This window comes from Ammospiza nelsoni, chromosome 2 (assembly GCF_027579445.1).
Source record: "Ammospiza nelsoni isolate bAmmNel1 chromosome 2, bAmmNel1.pri, whole genome shotgun sequence".
NCBI lineage: Eukaryota > Metazoa > Chordata > Aves > Passeriformes > Passerellidae > Ammospiza > Ammospiza nelsoni.
The window spans coordinates 89,537,604-89,557,901 of record NC_080634.1 but is presented as its reverse complement, the minus strand read 5'-3'; the positions used below and the strand labels follow the sequence as shown (position 1 = coordinate 89,557,901).

The 20,298-nt window shown below is 43.4% G+C and overlaps 1 protein-coding gene across 1 annotated transcript in view; it reads right to left on the bottom strand.

Annotated features, from left to right (window-relative positions):
• NPAS2 (neuronal PAS domain protein 2) overlaps positions 1 to 20,298 on the bottom strand; it is a 53,602-nt gene that overhangs the window by 23,950 nt on the left and 9,354 nt on the right. Inside the window, exons 4-7 of the mRNA XM_059493741.1 lie at positions 18,104 to 18,193; positions 12,146 to 12,266; positions 11,024 to 11,137; positions 1,989 to 2,107 (exon numbers count right to left, since the gene is read on the bottom strand). Of these exons, the coding sequence (XP_059349724.1) occupies positions 1,989 to 2,107; positions 11,024 to 11,137; positions 12,146 to 12,266; positions 18,104 to 18,193 (444 nt within the window). The remainder of the gene's footprint in view (positions 1 to 1,988; positions 2,108 to 11,023; positions 11,138 to 12,145; positions 12,267 to 18,103; positions 18,194 to 20,298) is intronic.

The window sequence follows — 20,298 nt, the reverse complement described above, 5'->3', positions numbered from 1 at the left end:
GATACCCACCACCCTTGGTCCTTTTGGATGTCTGCCCACCAAGCTCTCTGAGAAAGGGGGACACTTTCCTTCTCCCTCAGCAGCTGCAGAGGAGCAAATGCCTTTTCAGGCAGCCAGCCTGCAGGGGATCTGTCCAGTGGGTTAAGGGGTCAGTGTTGCCTTGCACTTCACCACCACAGAAACAAGCTGGCCCTCAAGATTCACAGCAGCCCCTCAGTGCTCATGAGCATGATAATAAGTGAGTTATGCAAGGCAGGGTGAGGCAGAACAGCCTTGCCCAGAGAGATGAGGAGCAGGAGGCAGTCGGTGGGGGTCACTTGCTGTGTGGAGGTGGGAAGCAGAGGGCAGGATGGCATCACAGTGCACAGCCATGCATGGGCTGGGGCTGGCGTGTGCCCCAGGGCCACCTCACTGTGGCCATCTCTCCTCTCCCACTGGATGCTTTGCAGGGGCAACTGCAGCTTCACAAGCTGCCTAGAGTCAGCCTGGAGGCTCCTGGCCTGGGACTTCCCAGCATCAGCATTCTGGATTTGTGGCATCCGGGGTTCCTGTGTCCTTTATGTCTCTCCTGCAGGAGGGTCTCCCTCCTCACTGGTCAGGACAGCCCGCCCACTGGTCCCCAGTGCTGCTATTCCCCTGCTCCGTGATGCCACACCCCCCCATGCTGTGGGCCCATCATTTCCATTAGTGCTTTCTCTCTGCTGTCCCTCAGGCAGAGGAGACCACTGATGTTTTAAACCCTGTTGGGACCAGAGAACAAGCTGAGGTGTGCTGCAGTCAAGCAGTTCTTTGATACATATCAATGCTGACAAAGTTCTTTGAAGTCACTAGCTGCGCAGAGGCAAAAGGCTTCACCTTCAATTCCTCTCTCCCCCTCTCTCCATTTAGGGCAAAATACATGCTGATGCCAAGATCATACACTAAAGTTCAAGGTACAAACACTGCTGTGTGCAACCAAACTGCTGAATTCTGTCTTCCTTAGATGGTCAGATAAACATTTTACATTCATTTTACAGCAGAAAGTCAAGAGTGGGAGTTAGGTGAGTCACCCAGGTGAACTGAAGTGTGCTCAGGACTTTGTGGCAGTTAGAACCTTCTCAGGGCTGTTCAGCAGCTGCTTCCTCCCTAGCACTGGGCAGCTCATTGCCACAGGTGGTCCATTTTGTTTCCTTGTTTATTTTGAGACGCTAGCTCCCCAAAGACAAGGACTTTGCTTTTAGGGTTCTCAGAGAACCTTTAACTCCAACCCTTCTGCTAATATGCTTATTGTGGTTAAGATGCATGGGAAGTGTCCTCACTTACCTGGAAGGGACTCTACTTCCCTGCAGAGTCAGGAATCAGTCTAGAATGCCCTGCAAGTTCCAGAGCACGGAATGGAACCAGGCCAAGGGAGAAGTGTTTTCATATTGGTCACATCTCAATTACATTAAAAAAAAAAACCCTCTTAAACTCTGGACACAGGATACCTGATGCAGCAGTTCACATTTGTCAATTAGGGAACAGCAGTGTTAGGCACAAGCTTGGTTTGTCTGTCCTTATAACCACATGCAGCTATCTTTGAGGATTTGTGAGAAGGGAAACAAGCAGTAATCCACCAAACACACTGAGAAGCACAAATGGAAGTGTTGGTGGTCATCTGTATCATAAAATCGCAGGATCACAGAATTAGCTAGGCTGGAAAAGACCCTTGAGACCTTTGTATATTGTCCCATTGCAGGAAAAGAAAGCAGCAACGAGGAACCAAATTTCAAAGTGATTTTGCAATTCCTACTGCAAGGAGGGCTCTGTATCCTGTGCAACACGGGCAGAAGTGACACTGCTTCCACAGATCCTGGCTTGCAGTGATAATCCTCTTCACTGGATTTTTATGCATGAAATGTGATACCTGTAATCCATTCAATTAGCAAAACTAAGAACCTTCTGTGTTGCCCCATCTGAAAGTTTTTAGTGAAGTTCTGGGATGCACGGCACCCAGGGTGAGCACTTACCTTTAAAAACTGAGGTGTTGCCAAGCGAACTGTTGCCACAAAGCAGATCTGCTTTCCTGGGGATGCTCTGTAAGCCCTTGGGACAGCCTCATCAAAGCCATTGCAAGTGGAGTTAGGCACTAGTTAGGGAAAAAAATGGGACCTGGAGTCATGCCTCATAAAAGATTCGCTCTCCCTGAATATTTTGCACACTCCAAGTGTACTAATACTATTTTTATTCAGAGAAGAGCTCTAAAAGCTTTTAAAGCTGATATGCATATATTTAAATCCAAGTCAGTCATGTTAGGCAGAAAGGCATCAGAGCTTAACTTCAAATATGAATTTTACAGGTTAATCCTGATAAAAATAAGGCCAAACCTTATTACAGAGCATAAACCAGTTTTCTGGAAAGAAACCCCACGCATCCAATTGCTCTTTTTCACCAATCACAAGGAAAAAAAATACATTCTGCAGCGTGCCTGGTGCTGTAACTTCCATGATGCAGTGAAAAAAAGTGTTGGCAAAGGAGGAAGCTCAAGAGAGTTCGTCAAGTCATCAATGGCAGAACACGGGGGCCCACAGCCAGGGAGGCTTCATCAAACTAGCAAGAGGATGCTTGTGATTCTTGGCTGCTGAAGAATGCCTTCCCCTTCTGCATGGAAAGAACTGTCCCCAGTATGCTCAAGCTCTCCTTGTTTTAAAGAAGAAGGGACCCCATGTATGGCACTGGCCTGCAGAGATGGGCACATCTGGCGAGTCTGCAGAGGGCCTGCTGCGTCCTCCAGCACCGGGCAGGGGGAAAAACTGGATGTGATGTGGTTACACATTTTGTATATGCTTTTTGCTGTGTCTTTCATGATTGCATGGCTTCAACTGCTTTGAGAGCCCACTAGCACCTCCTGCCACAGAGATACATTGCCAAAAGGACATGTTGCTGAAAACCAGCCCACAGTCCCATGTTAGAATGACATAATGCAAATTATTCCTCCAAGTTCAAGTTTAGAGATGGTAATCCCACTCCCACAGCTATGAAAGAAAATGGTGTGCCAGGCTGCAGTGGGAACTGGGCTGGATTCTTGCCCTGCCTGGCTGACTTCCTCCCATGGGGGCAGAGAAGGTCCTAGCTAACAACCAGAGTTCACCAATGTGAGCTAATTTCATGCTACCAGGGATTAAAACTAACATGAAACTCTCTTTCCTTACTATTAGGTCCCTACATCCATCATGAAGTTTCAACAGTTTAGCTCTTCTGCACAGGGCAAAGCATTACTGTGAAATTTAAGAGCTTTGTATCTATATGGGGAGAAGATAACAAGCCATTTTTATCCTGGGGTGCTTCTGCACTGGGATTTCATTCACTATCACAAATTGCAGAGATGGAAGAAGTCTCAAGTGATCACATGTGCTTTTGGAACCCAATTCAACCTATTAAAAGCCTGAGAATATTGATGCATTACTGGTAACAAGGATAACAGGGTATGAGACAGAAAAGAAAGTATTCTGAGTGGAATTCACACCTGTGATTAAATGATTTAGGCCACTGCGTGTACAATATATATTACACCAAAAAAGAAGAGAAAAGTTCTTTATCTGAGAAGACGGCACAGATATGAACATCCCCAGAGATAAAGTCCTCTCTCATAGTTGAGACTGGAGGGCATGGCTAACTGGATATAGAGAGAAAAACTATGGGCAAAATTCTCCTCCTTTCACCAGCAGAGCACATGTGCTCTCAGGACGCCCTAGGAATATGTGCTCCCATTCTGATCCTGGAGTTATGTGTATATATGTGGGCTTCTATGTGATTATTAACACAAAAAGCTGAAAAGAAGAAGAGTTAAGTTCTACAGGACACACGAGTAGCCTAAGTAAAGAGTTATTGATCCATCTCTGATATTAGAATTTTGTGCAAGTCTGTTGATTTCTGTAGTTGGTCCCATTTAAAAATTAATGGGAATGCTATAAACCCACATTACGGGCACTGAGAAAAGTTACTTCTGAGCTTGCTATGTAGTATGCTGAGACATTTGAAATCAGTGGGGCTGTTTCTCTTTGTAATAGCCAAGTTCAGTAGCAAATTTTTGCAGTCTGGGCTCTAAGATATGAAAACAAGATACGCACATTTAGCCTCTGAGATACAGGTATGATAAGTTAACCTAGTTAGCGAACCATGGGCTTGCAAATGACACCAGTTGTAGAAGGGAGCGGAGACTGAGTCACACGAAAGAGAGCAGATGGCTTTTTTATGTCAGCTGCTGGATGTAAACAGCCATGAGCCGGAGACATATTCCCAGAAGGCAGCAGAATACATCCCTGAATGTGGCATTTACAAAATAGGATTCTATTTCCAACAGGTAAATGCAGTAGTAAGAGGGTAATAATTATTGTGTAGGACAGCTAGGCAGCAATTTGGGATTTCCTCACAACATTTGGAAATTATGAACTTAAGCAGCAGTGAACGAATAAGCCCAAAGAGATGAGACACAGCTGGCCTGGCTGGATGTTATCCTGTCTTTGAACAGCTACTGTGCCATCTCATACTCAGCTGCCTTTGACAAAGTCCAGAGCATTAAAAGCCTCAATGAAGCAAGCAGGTAGCCACTACATTGTCAAGTACATCTCCATTTGAAAATGACAACTACAATAACTGAAAGGAAAAAACCACTCACATTTGCTTCTGAATTATTTTGCTGCCTGACTTTGGCTGTTGGTATCTTTTCTTTCCACAGCTTTATCTGCACAGCCTGCTTTGCTCTGCTTTTGCAGCTGGTCAGTGAATTTCAACCTTTTTTGGTTGATGAATTTTGAAGTGTAGTTAAAAAAAGAGGTCATTAGATGAATTTTTTAAAAAATACAATCCTGGTATAACCTTTTAAAAAAGCCTTCTGAAAAATCATACCTTATGACTCTCCAAGTCTCTTCAAAAGAAACACAATACCTTGAGGTGGTTCAGTAGTGAACTTTCTGAAAGCACCACAGAAAAACAGTGGAACAGAAAATAGAGGATGAAGCCTGAGGCTTTGCAGATATTAAGATTTATCAGTCAAATATAGGGCTTGGAGTGTTTTTGTCAGAAGATGCCTAATGAAAAATGTTAGGCTCGCCATAAACAGGTGGGCTTGGGTAAGTGAAGACCTGTGTGTTTCACAATTAAATAATCAGGATAAAATATATTGAGTAAGGAATCTGAAGGTCATGTGACAAAGCTAAATACATCATCAGAAAGGTGAAACAGTTGTCTCATATACATCAGCTAGCTGATGCTCCTTAGTGTGAATTTTAATTGTTTTTGTGGTAACCTATCATGCCTGTTGCCCCTAGAGTACCACAAAATTCTTTTTCTAGAAGTACTAAATACCTGCAAGTATCTTGTAAGACACAAAGAAACTGATTTACCTATACAGAGATATTTCTTTGATTATTCTTTTGTTTATTTTTTTTAAAGACCAGGACACTTAGAACAGAAAGTTACAAATAAATAAAGTACAAAAGGAACCAAACCCTTTGCTATTACAGGCAAAAGGATTTTTATCCTTAGGGAGAGAAATCATGCCATATGAAGTGAATGAAAACATGTTTTAAAAACCCCAGATGCCACTTTATTCAGTTAATAATAGTACAGCAGTCAGTTGCTCGGTCATCTTTCTTCAGCTTGGAATGTGTAAAACATAATCTTCCTAAGATAGCAAACCTCCTGCTTATGCCATTTGAAAGAAGAAATCCCTCCTTCCTAGTTTGTCAAGAGATGTTAATATTTAAAGAACCAGACTTAGTGACTGTCAAACAAACTGAACAGTGATTTCAAAAAATACAAGCCAAACAGACCAGAATAAAATCAAATTTGTTTCATATAAATTAATTCAGGCCTCAGATGAACAGAATATTTGGCAATTAACAGATATAATGAAGAAATCCAAAGTGCTGGTGGCAAGCCAGACTGCTCTCAGGAGTCATGTAGATGAGTAACAGTGACACTGTCCATACATCACCTGTCCACTTTGATCTACTCTCTCCTCTTTCCTCCTCCTGTTTCTCCCCTGGCCATCCTGTGCTGAATGATATGAATGGTATGATATGTGTGATATGAATGCCAAGCAGATTCCTTAGAACAGGAATGGTGTCTTTTCTTTGCGCAGAGAGCCTAGCAGGAGTGCTGCATATGGTTAGCTGTAGCTTCTATGATATTGTTAATAGCAAGTAATAATATGTGGCTCTTGGTTCTGATCAAAATATTCATTTTGGATTGAGTTATTCTTGTTTCAGCACATACGTATGGAGGCTCAAGATCAATGTATCTTCTGTATGAACTGTTTACTTCTTTTAAAAATTAATTCAGATGCAATTAATTTTTCTGGAAGTTAAGACTTTTTTCCTCCTCAACATAGTAATTTTCTTGATGCTTATTATTATATCTGAGAGATGTATCAGCTAACAGTAGAGTATCTTCCATTATTAGCATTCAGTAACCAGATACTTCCTGAGTTTCCATGTAATTGGGAATAAAAATGCACAATTTTAAATTCCACTATAATATTACATTACTTGATTAGGAACTCTTTTCACATAATGCTTATCTACTTCTTCAAGAGGAAAGCTTCAGGGATTTTGGATGAAAGGACAGATCTATCACTTAAAAGATGGTGGTGGTCCTTTTTAATGTTGATTAACTCTTTGAAAGGGAAGACTCTGGTTTTGTCCCTTTCAGGAGTTTTTAAGCAAGTGTGTCACTTCAGAAAGAGGATACCAGAGCCAATATTTGGATATATAATTACGAGAGATCTTTGTGTGTTTACAAATTACAAACAATTTTCACAGGAGGAATAAATCCAACCCATCTTATCATTTCTTATCTGAGTGAGCTATTAAGCGGCTTTTAAAATAATGTATTCTCACTCGATCTGACATTTTATACTGGAGCCGAGCACTTCCTTGGACTTTTGGGGAGAGTTACCTTCATTACCTGCCTTCCCCCTCAGCCCTCAGGCAAGACTGGGTGAGAGCCACTGTATTATTGATTGGTGATGCTGATATGACTCTCTCTCTTACCAGGTACTACAGGTTAATAGGTACAGTGATGCACTTGGCTCCCTCAGATGTGAGCTCCCTTCATGACTCTCGTTAAAATCTGGGCTACAGACCCAGAACCTGAAATATATAAAAATACTGGACAGAGTTCCTATTTACAAATAAACCAGAACCAACCCTGGTGATCTGACAGCAAGTAGACATTTCTCACAGAAGCAAAAAGGAATTCCACCTTCCTCGTCTGAGTGGCCCGTGGGCCACCTCCTTTCCTCTCATGGGACTACTGAATCTTCACATCAGGTTACAGTCCTGCTTTTCTCATTGAAGCTTAATTAATGATGATTATATAATCCTCCCAAATGGAAAATCAAATCTCTTGTATTTGATTTAGCACAGGCAGTGACTCATGCAGCACTCTGCACAGCTTGCACTGCTGTCTCACTGGTCAGCTGCTCTCACTTGGGCACAGCCAGTGCAATGGGGATTCACTCATGTGCAGGCAGCTCATGTCACATCCCTGGTGCAGATACAGCAGCAGAAATGCTCTGCAGCAGGGTTTGCAGAGTACAGATTCCTCAGGACCAGCCAAAGTGTGCCTGCTCTTGCTAACCCTGGCACTGGGCTGTGTAGCTCCTCTAGCCCACAGCTGTAGCTGACCCTAGGAGCTCCAGGGACAGTGATCTCCTGAAAGACAGAATGCCTGCTGTGAACTGTGAGAGCTTTCCTGGGCAATTTCTGAGCCCTGTGTATGCATGTCCTTGCCTCTTCTGGGATCAGTGAAGATGCCAGTGACTGCTCCTCTGTGGGAGTAGCATGGGTTCAATGTAGACTGTGTGTGATTTGGCTCCCTGACAGCAATTCTGGTGACAAGTCACCTTGGCAGATATCAGGTATTTGTCCTACTTCAGCATGAAAAAAATTATCTTTGGCATCTCAGTACGACGGCCTTTAAAGCCTCAGAGCTCCCATTAAAGTTAGGGAGAGAAGCTAAGCTCCTAACTGGCTTTCTAAGCTGCAATCCTTCAAATTAATCCATTCAAACCCATCCCTATATGATGTTCTCAGCCAGAAGTCAACAATGAGATTAGGGGGAAGGCATAAAGGAGGAGGGAGGGGGGCAAGGTGACTGGGGACTCACAGGCATGACCTCCTTGCCCCAAGCACCAACACTGTATGAGTAATGAGCAATAATAAAATAAGCCTAAGGAGATGATAATTCAAAAGAGGTTACATAAAAGGCTATGTGGAAGTAGAATAAAGATAGTGACATTTCTGTTAAGGAGGGTGAAGTAGGACCTACCAGTTCTTAAAAACATCAGCAAAAGTTAAATGACAAGGCATGGAGACAGATTTACTCCTGCAAGACTCTACATTAATGACAACAGAATAGCTAAGTATCCTGACAGGATATAATGTGCCCAGGGATAAAAGAACTTCCCTGGCCATAGAGGCTCTGGCATCCTTGTGGCAGGAACAGGCAGGCTGAGTGGGCTCAGAGTACGCTCAGCAAAGCATTGGAAACAAAGGCAGGAGTTTGCATTGGGTGGCTAAAAAGGAATGGCAGGATTTGTATTTAAGGAACATCCTGTATCAGTCTCCCATGTGTAAAAACATGCTCACACTTCCACTGCTGTGAAAAGCTACAGGGAAAAACATTCTTCAGTACATTCATAAGGAATGTCTCCTGCTAATTAAGCCTAATTTGCAATTTCTGTCTTTCTCCCCCAGCTAAGTCTTTTCTTATCTTTAGCTTAGAATCCCTCCTTCACAAACATCTCCAAAAAGCAGGCTTTGGGGCCAGCTGATCCTATGCATATAGGACAAATGCTGCCCTGAGTGATGTGTCTCTCCCACCACCCTTGTCACCACTTTCTCTCTTGCCCACTTGCCCTCACACCTGGAGGATGGATGATTGGAGAATGGGTATTTATTTAACAGGAGGAAAAGAGGGCAATTGCTGTCAGGCCCAACAGGTGACAGCCCCGAGGAACATGGGCTGGGGGATGGTGCCTGGTAACTGTGGGCCAAGCAGAGGCAGGAATCCAGCCCACCCCTGCACCCACCAGATGCTTGGAGTTGTTTGTGCCACAAGTCCCTGTGCCAAAGCACAGGTGCCTGCCCCCAGCCCTTGCGTGGCTTCCCCAAAGGGTGGAGCATTCCTATGGTGCTCACTTGAGCTGATTCTCCTGTGCCTTGCTCAGGGTGCAGCTGGCTGGTGCAAGGAGCCCAGTGGATCCAAGGACAGCCACTCTGGAGGTCTGCACCCTCGTCTGGCTGCTCACTCTGTAAGCCAAGGGTATCAGCTCCCAAGCAAACAGTTTGCTGCTGCTACATCTGAGTCCAGGGCACTCGCTTCCACCCTTGCTGGGAGGCAGCCATGGGAGTGACTCCCAGCCAAAGGGGAGCAGTGCTGGACATGCACTTGGTGAGGCATTTCCATCAGGCTCTGCACTGAACTGGTGAAACTAAAGTCAGATGGCAAGGGGCCAGGAGGCACCATCTCACAGAGCCAGGTAAGGCTGCCCCTCCCTTCAACCAGAGGGTCAGGCTGCAGCAGAGACGGGAAGAAAGTGGAAGAGACAAAATAAAGTGAAGATTTAGAAAAAAGTGGCACAAAGGGGGAAAAATGTGAAGAAGAAAGCACATGACTTGTTTGAAAGCTATTAAGACGGGGTCTTTGGAAAATGATTTGGTGTCTTCTGAAATCAATATGTTCCCATTTAGTTTCCATGCAGTAAGCCAGGGAAGATATCTGTAATGTAAGTTTTATCATTTTTCTGAGAAATAGCCACTGATGAAATAGTTGGGATGCGAAATCCTAACGGGTAAGGGGGCAATATTAATGTCAGGCTAAAATAAAGGGCTGAAAATCCTTGAAGAAAATGGATCAGAAATTCCCCTGGTAGAAATGCATCCTTATGAGTCAGCACCTGAAATCCGGTTTCTGCTCTAGAAAACAGAACAGCTTGGTGTGCGCGTCTGTCAGGCAGGCGCATTTCACTTCATTCAAACTAGAAAGCATACAGGCAGCTACATTTTTTTATACAAATAGAGCCTCAAATCAGATGGCACCAAACAAGAAATACATATCTCCATCCTGCACGTAGGTTTCTATTCTAGTCATGTGGAGCAAAAGCAGAAAGTTAAATGGGGACAGGGACATTTTTTTTCACAGCGTGGCGTGCAGTTTTTGGAAAGCACGGTGGGGAATTTTTTTGCAGAGGATGACCTATTTGGAACAATACCAGCAACTTTGGAAATGCCACTCTGGAGTTCAGTCAGGCAAGTAACTAAAGCAAACTTGGGCAGGCAGGAGAAGGAAAGAAATAAAAGAGTATTTCATTTCTGACACTAATGGCCGTGCAGCAATCTGTTTGTTAGAGAATGGGTGAGGTGGAAATCTGCTCTACACCCCTTGAAAGATGGTTTCCCTGGACTGACTGTGGTGCATTAGTGACTATGCTGACTGCATGTCTTTCCCTTTTTTTTGGAGAGTAGTGGGTTCTGCAGTGCTGGAGAGGAATGCAAAATGGCAGCTGGAGAGGGAGATGGGTGGCAGTGTCCACAGCCATTCTGATGAAACGTGGCACTGCTGCCTTTCCCCAGGATTTTGCAGAGAAGGGTAAGAAGACAGATTTGGCAGGTTATCAGTTCTGGCATGGAATTTGTGTTTAAAGTAAACCAGCAGATAAGGCAGCAAGATTATAATTTTGCTAATAGGTGGGGTCTTAGCACACAGTATCAGTGAGCACAAATAAACCCTCATCTAAACCTGTCATTATTTGCAAACTTACCCAGAGTCCAGGATCACTGCAAGTGAAGGGCAGTAACAAAAGCAACTAACACAATTTCACTCATCACATGTATTCATCCAGCTACTGCAACTCAGCCATGAGATCCGTGAGAAGCAAAATTTATCCCGTAATGTAAAAATAGTTCTGTCAGTTAAAAGCCTGTCTTGTTCAATGGAGCAATACTTATATTTTATTTTACACAGCTAAAGGAACATTTATACAACAATTAAAGCTTACCATTGCTGTAAGACCGAAAATTTCCTACAAATTTTATGTATTCATATGTTGGAAATTCCTTTGGGTTCAAACTTCCTCTCAGAAGATGACAATAAAACTCTAGTTCATTGTCAGCTGGATTGTTAAAAGAAGAAGAAGAAGAAATAAATATACTATTTCAGCTAAACACAACCAATGGTGTCTTCCAACCCCAATCTTGCAACTGGCAGCACAAGATCAGCTTGCTACCTCTCAGGAGTCTCAAACACCAATGTGCTATACATTGCAGGATCAGAGGCTCTGCAAGAAAGCCTTGCAGGGATGCAGGTTGCTCAGCACTGTGCCCAGGCGTGCCTGCAGCTCGGGGACAGCTTTGGAGACTTGCCCTTCTGTGACACACCTCATCACAGGAGTTACACAGCCACAGCCTCAGTGCAGCCACAGACAGAACTGGGTCCTTCACTTACTGCTTTTTTCTGCTTAGGCTCCTCACAACTCACAGCTGTTCTACATCCTGTGTTGGAAAACTATGCTTAATTACCTCAAAACATCTATTAAATTAACTTGGGCATATTAGCTTTCAGCTGCAGGTTTTGTATGATACAGTAGATTGGGCAGCTGTACATCTTACATTATTGTGTCTTTTTTGGTTTTCTGCATCTTACCTCCTAGAGTGAGTAAGGCTGAGGAAGTAAAAACATTTCCAAGGAAATCAAATTTCAATTGGAAAAAGAATTGCAATAGTTTTAGAGGGTTTTTTTGACTGTAAGTCAAACCAAAGTTACGCCACATTAGCTGATCTCTGAACAACATCTTACTTGAACAGGCTGAAATATCAATTAAGATGTGATTTGTCTCAGGCGAACTCTCAATTTCCATCAGCTAACCTATTTTTCTTAGCTGTCTCAAATGATATGATATTTAATAATTAACATAACTGCAAGTAGTCTTAGCCTAGTAAAATAAAGGCAAAGAGTTTCATTTAAAAATAGAACCAAAGGGTCATTCCAGGTGGCAAGATCTTTTTGAAAGGCTATGAACCTAATTTTTTAATGCACATCACATAAAAAACTCTTTCTGTGAGAAAATTTTTTATCCTGCCTGTGCTTTTTCATTTACTAGAGAAGATAAAATGAAACTTACTTTTTAGGTAATCAGATGAGGCAGAATCTGTCATAAGCATACAAGAAGATAACATCTTATAAATTTCTGAGTGTTCTTGTTCTGGGAGGAAGTTTAACAAATTCTGATCCAAGACATCACACTGCAAAGAGAAATAAGTTTTGAGACAAACAGAAATATCACAACAAGCAACACTTGCAGAGATGTGCAACAAGATGTGATACAAAGCCTGTGGCATTTGACAGGAGTTTCCTCACTGATTTCCAGGTACTCTAAAACAGAGGAGGAACCTGTTGGACAAACTGAGTGGCCACTTCCCTGTGGGCTGGTCATCAATTAAGTCTCAGCAATCAGCAATATTCAGTGTTTCTCAGAGACCATCAGATGCAGCAGGTATGTCCATGCAATTAAATGATGAGACCTGGGAGAGGGCTGGAAAAGGGTGTCTGGCTCCCCATAGTGCCACTAAGCTCCATGTACAGGCCTGTTGCGGATCACTGGAATTTGTTCTCTCCCTGACAGAGCCTGACCTGCAGGAGCAGTGAGGCTGAGAGTCATCCTGAGTCAGCCAGGTCAGTCCCAGATCAAGCCCTTTCCTGGGGGGATCCCCTCAGCTCCGGGGAAATGCCCTTGGGGTGGCAGGTGTGGTTCCCCATTTCCTGCATCCTGGCAGGTGGGAGCAGGGAGAAGGCGACTTCCACGTCTGGACATGACTTTACAGCAGTTAGTCTCCAGGGAGGGGAACTTCACAGTGCCACCAAGTCCTGCCTCTGGCCAGCCATGAGCTGAATGTCCATGTGCCTCCAGCCCCATGATCCAAAATCTAGGAAGTAAGATTTGGGAATGGAAAGAGGAGATGGATTTGTGTAAAAGGCCATGGCTGGCTCAGGGTGGAGACAACAATGAGTCTGTCATGGGCTGCCAAGAGGAAGGTGTCCCTGTGCCCAGTGTGGTGACTAACCCAACAGAGTGCCTCTGAAAGGAAGCCTGAGATAAACTGACCCTCCAATGGCATCAACTTACATCTGTCCCACTTGAGACTACCTCAGGCTGAGCTGGCACACTGACACAGCTTTGTGTGTCATCAGAGCAGCTTCTATCAGACTGTACACTCATGCTGAAAACATGTAAGCTGTGTATGAGACTGGCAAGTTATTAACCATCATTATTTGTGTAATATTGTGCTTTGGTTTCCATCTGCTTTCTATTCATGCTAGCTTTTCTGTGTGGAATTCCTGTTTAGAGTGGTGAAACTCATTGAGCAGACTTTAAAAACCAGAGTGCTATGCTTTATACACACACCTTAACAAGAATATATCACTTTAGATGATTCAGTTGTAAGTATTATATATGCTCATTACTTGAATATTCCTGTTGTGAAGAATAATCAAAAGTTATTTTTGTGGCTTTAGTTTATATCTTATTAATGTGAATCCTACTGATACAGTATGTGATAAAGGTTTTTTATGTATGTATAAATACTTACATACACACTTCTATATACACATACTATACTTCACAAAATATAGTACATTGTTTCATGTAATTTTTTTGCTGTGCATATGAAGAAAGAGCCTTTGGAAACTGCACTGGTGAGTTCTGTTTAAGGCTTAGGTGCAATTTCAGAATTTTTTTTCCTGTAAATGATAATGATACCACCAGGTTAATTAATCTCCCATCTACTCTGCAGTAACTGCAGGAAAACTAGATGTGAGCCATCACTACTCCTCTAACTGAAACCTTTTGTCTCCATACTGTGACCAAGCTCCAATTCCAAACTCACCTCTTGCAGAGGTCTGGCACACCAGTAAAACAGTGCACAGAACAGAACTTCTGGATCTTGTACACATCAAGACTTCAACAATGCTCTTGAATCAATATGTCAACCCAGAATACATTGCTAAGTCAAACAGAGAGATGGAAGCAAATATTCCACTGTCTCACTGGAACTGTGGAAAATGCCAAGCAAGCTGTTCATAGCTAATTCTGCACCACACCCAAAGAGCAGACATCTGATGTCATGGCAAAAAGGTAGGTGGTGAAACAGATAAGCTCTGCAAAGGGATCTGGACAGACTGGATCAAAGACCTGAGACCTGTATGAGGGTCCAACAAGGCAAAGAGCCATATCCTGCCCTTGGGCCACAACAACCCCAGGCAGTGCTACAGGCTGGGGGCAGAGAGGCTGGGAAGCTGCCCAGTGGAAAAGGACCTGGGGGTGCTGGTCCACAGCAGCTGAACATGAGCCAGCAGTGCCCAGGTGGCCAAGAAGGCCAATGGTGACCTGGCCTGGATCAGCAATGGTGTGGCCAGCAGGAGCAGGGCAGGGATTGTGCCCTGTACTCAGCACTGGTGAGGCCACACCTCGAGTGCTGCATCCAGTTCTGGGCTGCTCAATTCATCTCACTGAGGTGCTGCAGTGTTCCAGAGAAGGACAACAGAGCTGGGGAAGGGTCAGGAGCACAGGTCTTACAAGGACCAGCTGAGGGAGCTAGAATTGCTTAGCCTGGAGAAAAGGAGGCTCAGGGGAGACCTTATCATACTCTTAAAACTATCTGAAAGGAGGTTTTGGTGATGTGGAGGTTGGTCTCTTCTCCCCGGCAACCGGTGACAGGACAAGGGGAAATGGACTCAAGCTGCATCAGGGGAGGCTCAGGCTGGACATCTGAAAAAACTTCTTCATGAAAGAGTGATTAAGCATGGGAAGAGGCTGCCCAGGAAAGTTGGCAGAATCACCATCCCTGGAAGGGTTCAAAAAATGAGAGGACATTGCACTTTGGTTTAGTGGCCATGGCGGTATTAAGTCAAAGGTTGGACTTGATTTTGCAGGTCTTTTCTGACCTGATTCTACTGATAAAATTTGACCATCAGTGATAAAAATGGATCACTTGGAGGGGAATGGTTTGCAGCGCTGTCTAATTATTCTGTAGTGAGCAGTTCTGTGCCACTGTCTGAGACAGCCAGAGTATTGCTGAATGAGATAGGCAAAGCAGACAAAGATCAACTACAGTGACTGTGGGTAGACTTGTTAGATGAACTATGTTAATGCACAATTATGCTGCTAAGCCTGGAATCTACTCTGCATCTTCACATCTATGGGAGCTGCTAAGCAAAGCTTTGGAGTATTTACTCCTGAAAGCTAAGGCAGGCAAAGAACACCTTTGCCTACATGGATGCTGGTCTGCTCTAAACACAATACATCAAGTTCTGCAATAATGGGATGCATAGTTAAAATATTTCTGCAGTTTCAACAAAACAGCTGTACTCCAGAATGGAACTCCCTCATAATTTCATTGCTTTTACTGTGGAATGGGGGTAGTGGTTAGGTGGAAAAATTCTTGCTGCAGGGAGAAAAAAATCAAAGGATCTAAGCAAACATGGTGACTAGGAAAGGGGTGGTGGAGGGCTGCAAATGAGATGGGTTTCTTTCCCATCAATACAAAAAATAAAGATGGCTATGCAGTTGTGTGCTGGGATTTGGCCCCTGTATGAACCTGTATGTCCTGCACTGATTCCCACTGCTACCCTGTAACAGCAACACAGCATGATTAACTTCTGCACACTGTAAGGTGCCATGTCCTGGATTCTTCCACCCTGAGGTTTGCCTTAAGCACCCAACACAGCAGAGCAGCTCCTTGAGTTTCACTGGGTAGCCCCTGAGGAGAAATCTCAACCCTGCCAGGGACCTTCTGGAAAAGCAGGCAAGAAGGGACAGGGAGGACCCCTCCCAAGAGATTGCATATTCTTGGAGTCATAGTGTGCCATCTGACTGGCAAATGCTGAGTTGTGATCAGATTTCAATGAGTTCATTTCAGTTAGTCATCCTTACTATGTGAGCTAGATCTCTCCATCTCAACTGACTCTACAAGTAGTCTCCAGACCTCATTAAAAAAAAAAATTTAGAATTACAACAGGGGAAGTTTGTGTCTGAAAATTTTCCATGGAAGTATGGGAAACTGTGTTAAAGAGAACCGGATATATTTGTTCTCAGCACTGGAACTTTCATGATTTTAATGAAAAAAGAATATACATCAGTTTTATTAACAGGAGGCCTCAGAGTGCCCGCTCTGCATTTTGCCCAGTTTTGCATTCTTTTCATTGTTCAAGGCAGAAGATTTTCAGAGTATTTTTTCCCTGTTGCCACAGAGTAGAAAGAATTGGTATTTTGTCCCTCAAGCAGTGACTGAATTTAGCTTACAAATAGATCCTCAAGGTAAACAAAATGAGCCACATAGATTTTCCAGATAGCACTCTGATCAGTTTTAAAACTTAAAAAAACCAAACGACAAGGACAGAGGAAGACTAAAATATCCAGTGTGCACTAGAAGCACCCTCAGCTGGGCCCCTGCCCATGGCCATAGTGATCTGCCAACCTGGGCAGGGAGAAGCCTTTATTCCTTACTCAGTTATGGCCTCTGGATGCTCCCTCTGCATGTGTGGGCTGGTGTTAACCATTACCACTCCAGCAGCTCCAGCAAGGTCTGCTCCACCTGCAGCCTGGTCAGGCTGGTCCCTGACTTGGATTGCCATGTGCTGCTTCTGTGCAAATAAAAAGTAATGTCCATCTTTATCCTTATTTTGGGCTGGATACCATGTAAGGTTATCACACAAAACACAAAGTCTTTGGGAGAGAAAACCACTTCAGTTTCTGATGGTGCAACTCAGGAATTGTAAACCTGAATCTATCCATGTTCAGTCAGGGCTTCAGACTTCAGGCACAGGGTCTGAAATGTGTCTTCCCGAAGAGGAATGCTTTCCCTCAGCAGATCTATCATCTCCACTAAGAATCAGTATTTGAAAGGGATACCAATGAAATCTCCAAATGATGAAAGACAAGGAAATTTCATGGAGATCAGTAAGCGTATGAAAACCCCACAGCCTGTGTGTAGGACAGAGCTCTCCCCACCCTTGAAGTGAGGAAAATGTCAGAAAATAGTCAAGTACTGGTCTTCTAAACTGTTGAGGATGAAAGAAAACTGAAATAGATAGACTCAGTTCAATCTGTTGTTGCATAGCAATATTTTTGCATTTACCAGGAGCTGCTCTTTCATCAAGTTCTTTTGTCTCAGAAGAAAATAATTTTTGTTCTTATTCCAGCAAGGTAGTGTTGTGAAATACATTTGTCTGGGTGAAAAACATAATGCATATTTGGTGAAAAACTAAATGAGAGAAAGAGAATTGTAATTTTCTTAAGAACATGGCAGGGGGTAGTACAATAATGATTTGGCAGCTAATTTTTTCTCCTGGGCATGTATTTATTTGAGACCAGGGTACTAAAAATGAGTGTGAGGATTAATCCATAATTATTGTGCCATTTCTCCTAGAGCAGCCTTAGCAACAGGAGCAGGGTTTGGAGCAGTCCCTCTCCCCTGCTCCTCCAGCCCAAGCCAAAGCACAGGAGTGTCTCCTGGAGCAGCACGCAGACAAAAGAAGCTGAATGTGCTGAGCATCAGCTGCACTGGTGCAGGGCTGCACCAGCACTGGCTCCACAGCAGCTCCTGGGAGCAGTGTGCTCCCCTTGGGAAAGCACAGGGCAGCTGCAGGGAGAGCTGTCAGCAGCCTCCAGCTAACTCCAGATTCAATGGGGCTTTTGTCCTTTACCTCCCTGGGAGCAGAATAAGGCCCTTAACAAGCTCCTCACTGGGCTGCCAGCAGCACTGGTGCTATTCTCTGCTAGCTTAAAAATAAGAGATGGAAAAGATCAGCCAGGTCACCCTGTCCCTCCCCTGGCCAGACTATTCCTGCAGAGCTTTTTCCATTCAAGCTGAAGTGCCTCATAGCAACAAAAACCTGAAGGATATGAATCAGACAGAGATAGTGCAGAGCTGAGCAACAGCAGCAGCCAGCATAATGCAGGGACAAACTCCCTCACCACATTTTCAGGAAAACACCACCCCCAGCACTGCTTTACACTGCTCCTACAACTGCAGTGCCCAATTCTACAATGTGTAGTAGAAAAGGCAGTGCCAGAATTACTCACCGGTAAATGCCCCAGAAGAGGTGTGATGCTGTCAGACACATAGATGATGCTTCCACCTGTGGTTACTGCTATGATGAAGCCATCTAATGCCTAAGGAAAACAGACAAGTGCAGAGTGCTTTAATAGGAATGAGTGGTGTAAACAGGACATCTCATCAGTATGGATCAAAACAGTTTGACTTCGGCACCATATTGTTATCTAGTTGTAGGAATGTTATCTCAAGTTGCAGAACAGTAATTCTCTGATTTTACAGTCTGATTTAACTTTTACAAGACTCTTTGTAGTCTAGTAAAACCTACTATTGAAGCAACAAAGGGCTCACAGGAACATTTCATGTCTCAGTTTTTAAATTAATCACACATTTTAATAATGCAAAATTACTAAGACTGGATCCCTTGGAAGTTATTAAAATGAACATTTGAGCTCTGTGTAAATATCAAAGGACGATGAAAGGATGCAGTCCTATCTCAAAATGGTACTTCTCTGCAAACCCCATAAATCTCAGTTTGTATTAATGTAACATTGTATATTACTGGGCTTTCATGTAAGTAAAAGCAATGCAAATGATCAAATAATCCTTAGCCTGAGTTTTAATTGAGTGATTTATTTTAAAGGTCATGGTATTAGATTACTCATTCCAAGACAAATTCACCCTTCTGCAGAGTTTCTTCCTCACTTTGGTCCCATCTTGTGGTAAGCCCCTCCACTCCTAGAACTGAAGGGAAATGTCAGCCTTATTCCCACCCTCTGCACGGGAGCAATTTCACCTTCAAAATGAGTCTCCTCTTTAGTCTGAGCTGCCAAGTTTTGAGCTAAATTTTGCTCAAAATTAAACCTAGGTGGATTTCAAGATCTAAGGCAAGATTAACTTATTTTTTTGGGGGGATTCTCCTCAGAGTGAAATAAAACTAGATGATCTTCAGATCACTGTAAGGAGAACATCTCAAAAAATTAAGACACAACAGTAGGGGCTCAGATAATATATTAAAACCTTCCTGTTGTCATTAGGGAGTCACCAGTGAGGCTCCCAACCCTTCAAGTGGAGCAAGTCTGGGCCCTTCCTGTCAGTTCCCCGATGTTCTGGAGTCAGTTTTGGCAGCAGTACTTGAGCAGCAAATGCCCTGTAAGCACAGCTGAATCAGAGCAGTGTTTGACAATGCTCCAGGGGCCATACTTGCTCAGGAGACAGGTGTACTGCAAACAGCCTGACCAGAGAGCCACGGCAGCATTACTAAACCATACCACAGATCCAGGCCTGCCTCCAAGCCAGACTTGCAGTTGATCTTGTAAGCCCCAGCACATCCTTCCCCCCCGCTGACTTCAATAAGGGAAAGAATTCTGAGAAAACTGGAAAATGCTAATTGTTAAGAAAAAAAAAAAAAGGAAAACACAAAGCCTTGAATAAAGACACAAACATATGTTCCTTTTTCCAGAGACTGCTGAGCACCCACAACTATTTAAGTCAATGGGAATCTGCTGGTGCTTCAATCCTTTGAAAAGCAAGTCAATAACTTATACCCCAGTAGAAGAGTGAGTGTTTAGCATCTCTGAAAACCCTCCAGCTGCTATAGTTAGTTTGATTTTGTTAATCTAGGTGCAGAGAATATGTTTTTCTTTGGTGCAGTACATTCAAGCTGTTTTCTAAAAAAGCATGATAGCTGTTAACCCATAGAAGAGAGCAGTTTTACAAGGCAGTTGGATCGTGCATGTTACTATGGTGAAGGTTGTTAGTTTTTAAAAAATCAAGTCTTTATTTCATATCCAATGCAAATTACACACAGTGACTCATATCAGAGCTTTGTGGTAAAATCAAGTTAATGTGTGCATACATAACTCTGTTTTTATTTACTTGCAACTGGACATTCCAACATTAAGGGAGCATTTTCATCTTCAAAGGTTTTACTATTGCATCAGTCCTAGACAGACAAACAGAGCCTAATGCCCACTGTAATTTGGTGACAGCCTTTTCAATGTGGTAAGAAAAGGCCATTTTCAGGAAAGCTGATATATTACTGCAGTCAATTATGCCTTGAGTCTTTTGAATTAGTGTTCAGAAAAAGCCCTACCCATCTTTTAATAACAGGACAGGAAAAACTTCAAGCAGTCTTGCCCATATGCTAATAAAATAAGATTAGTAGAAAGGCAAAATAGCAGGGAATAATGAACATCTGTCACAACAGGACATCCCAATACCC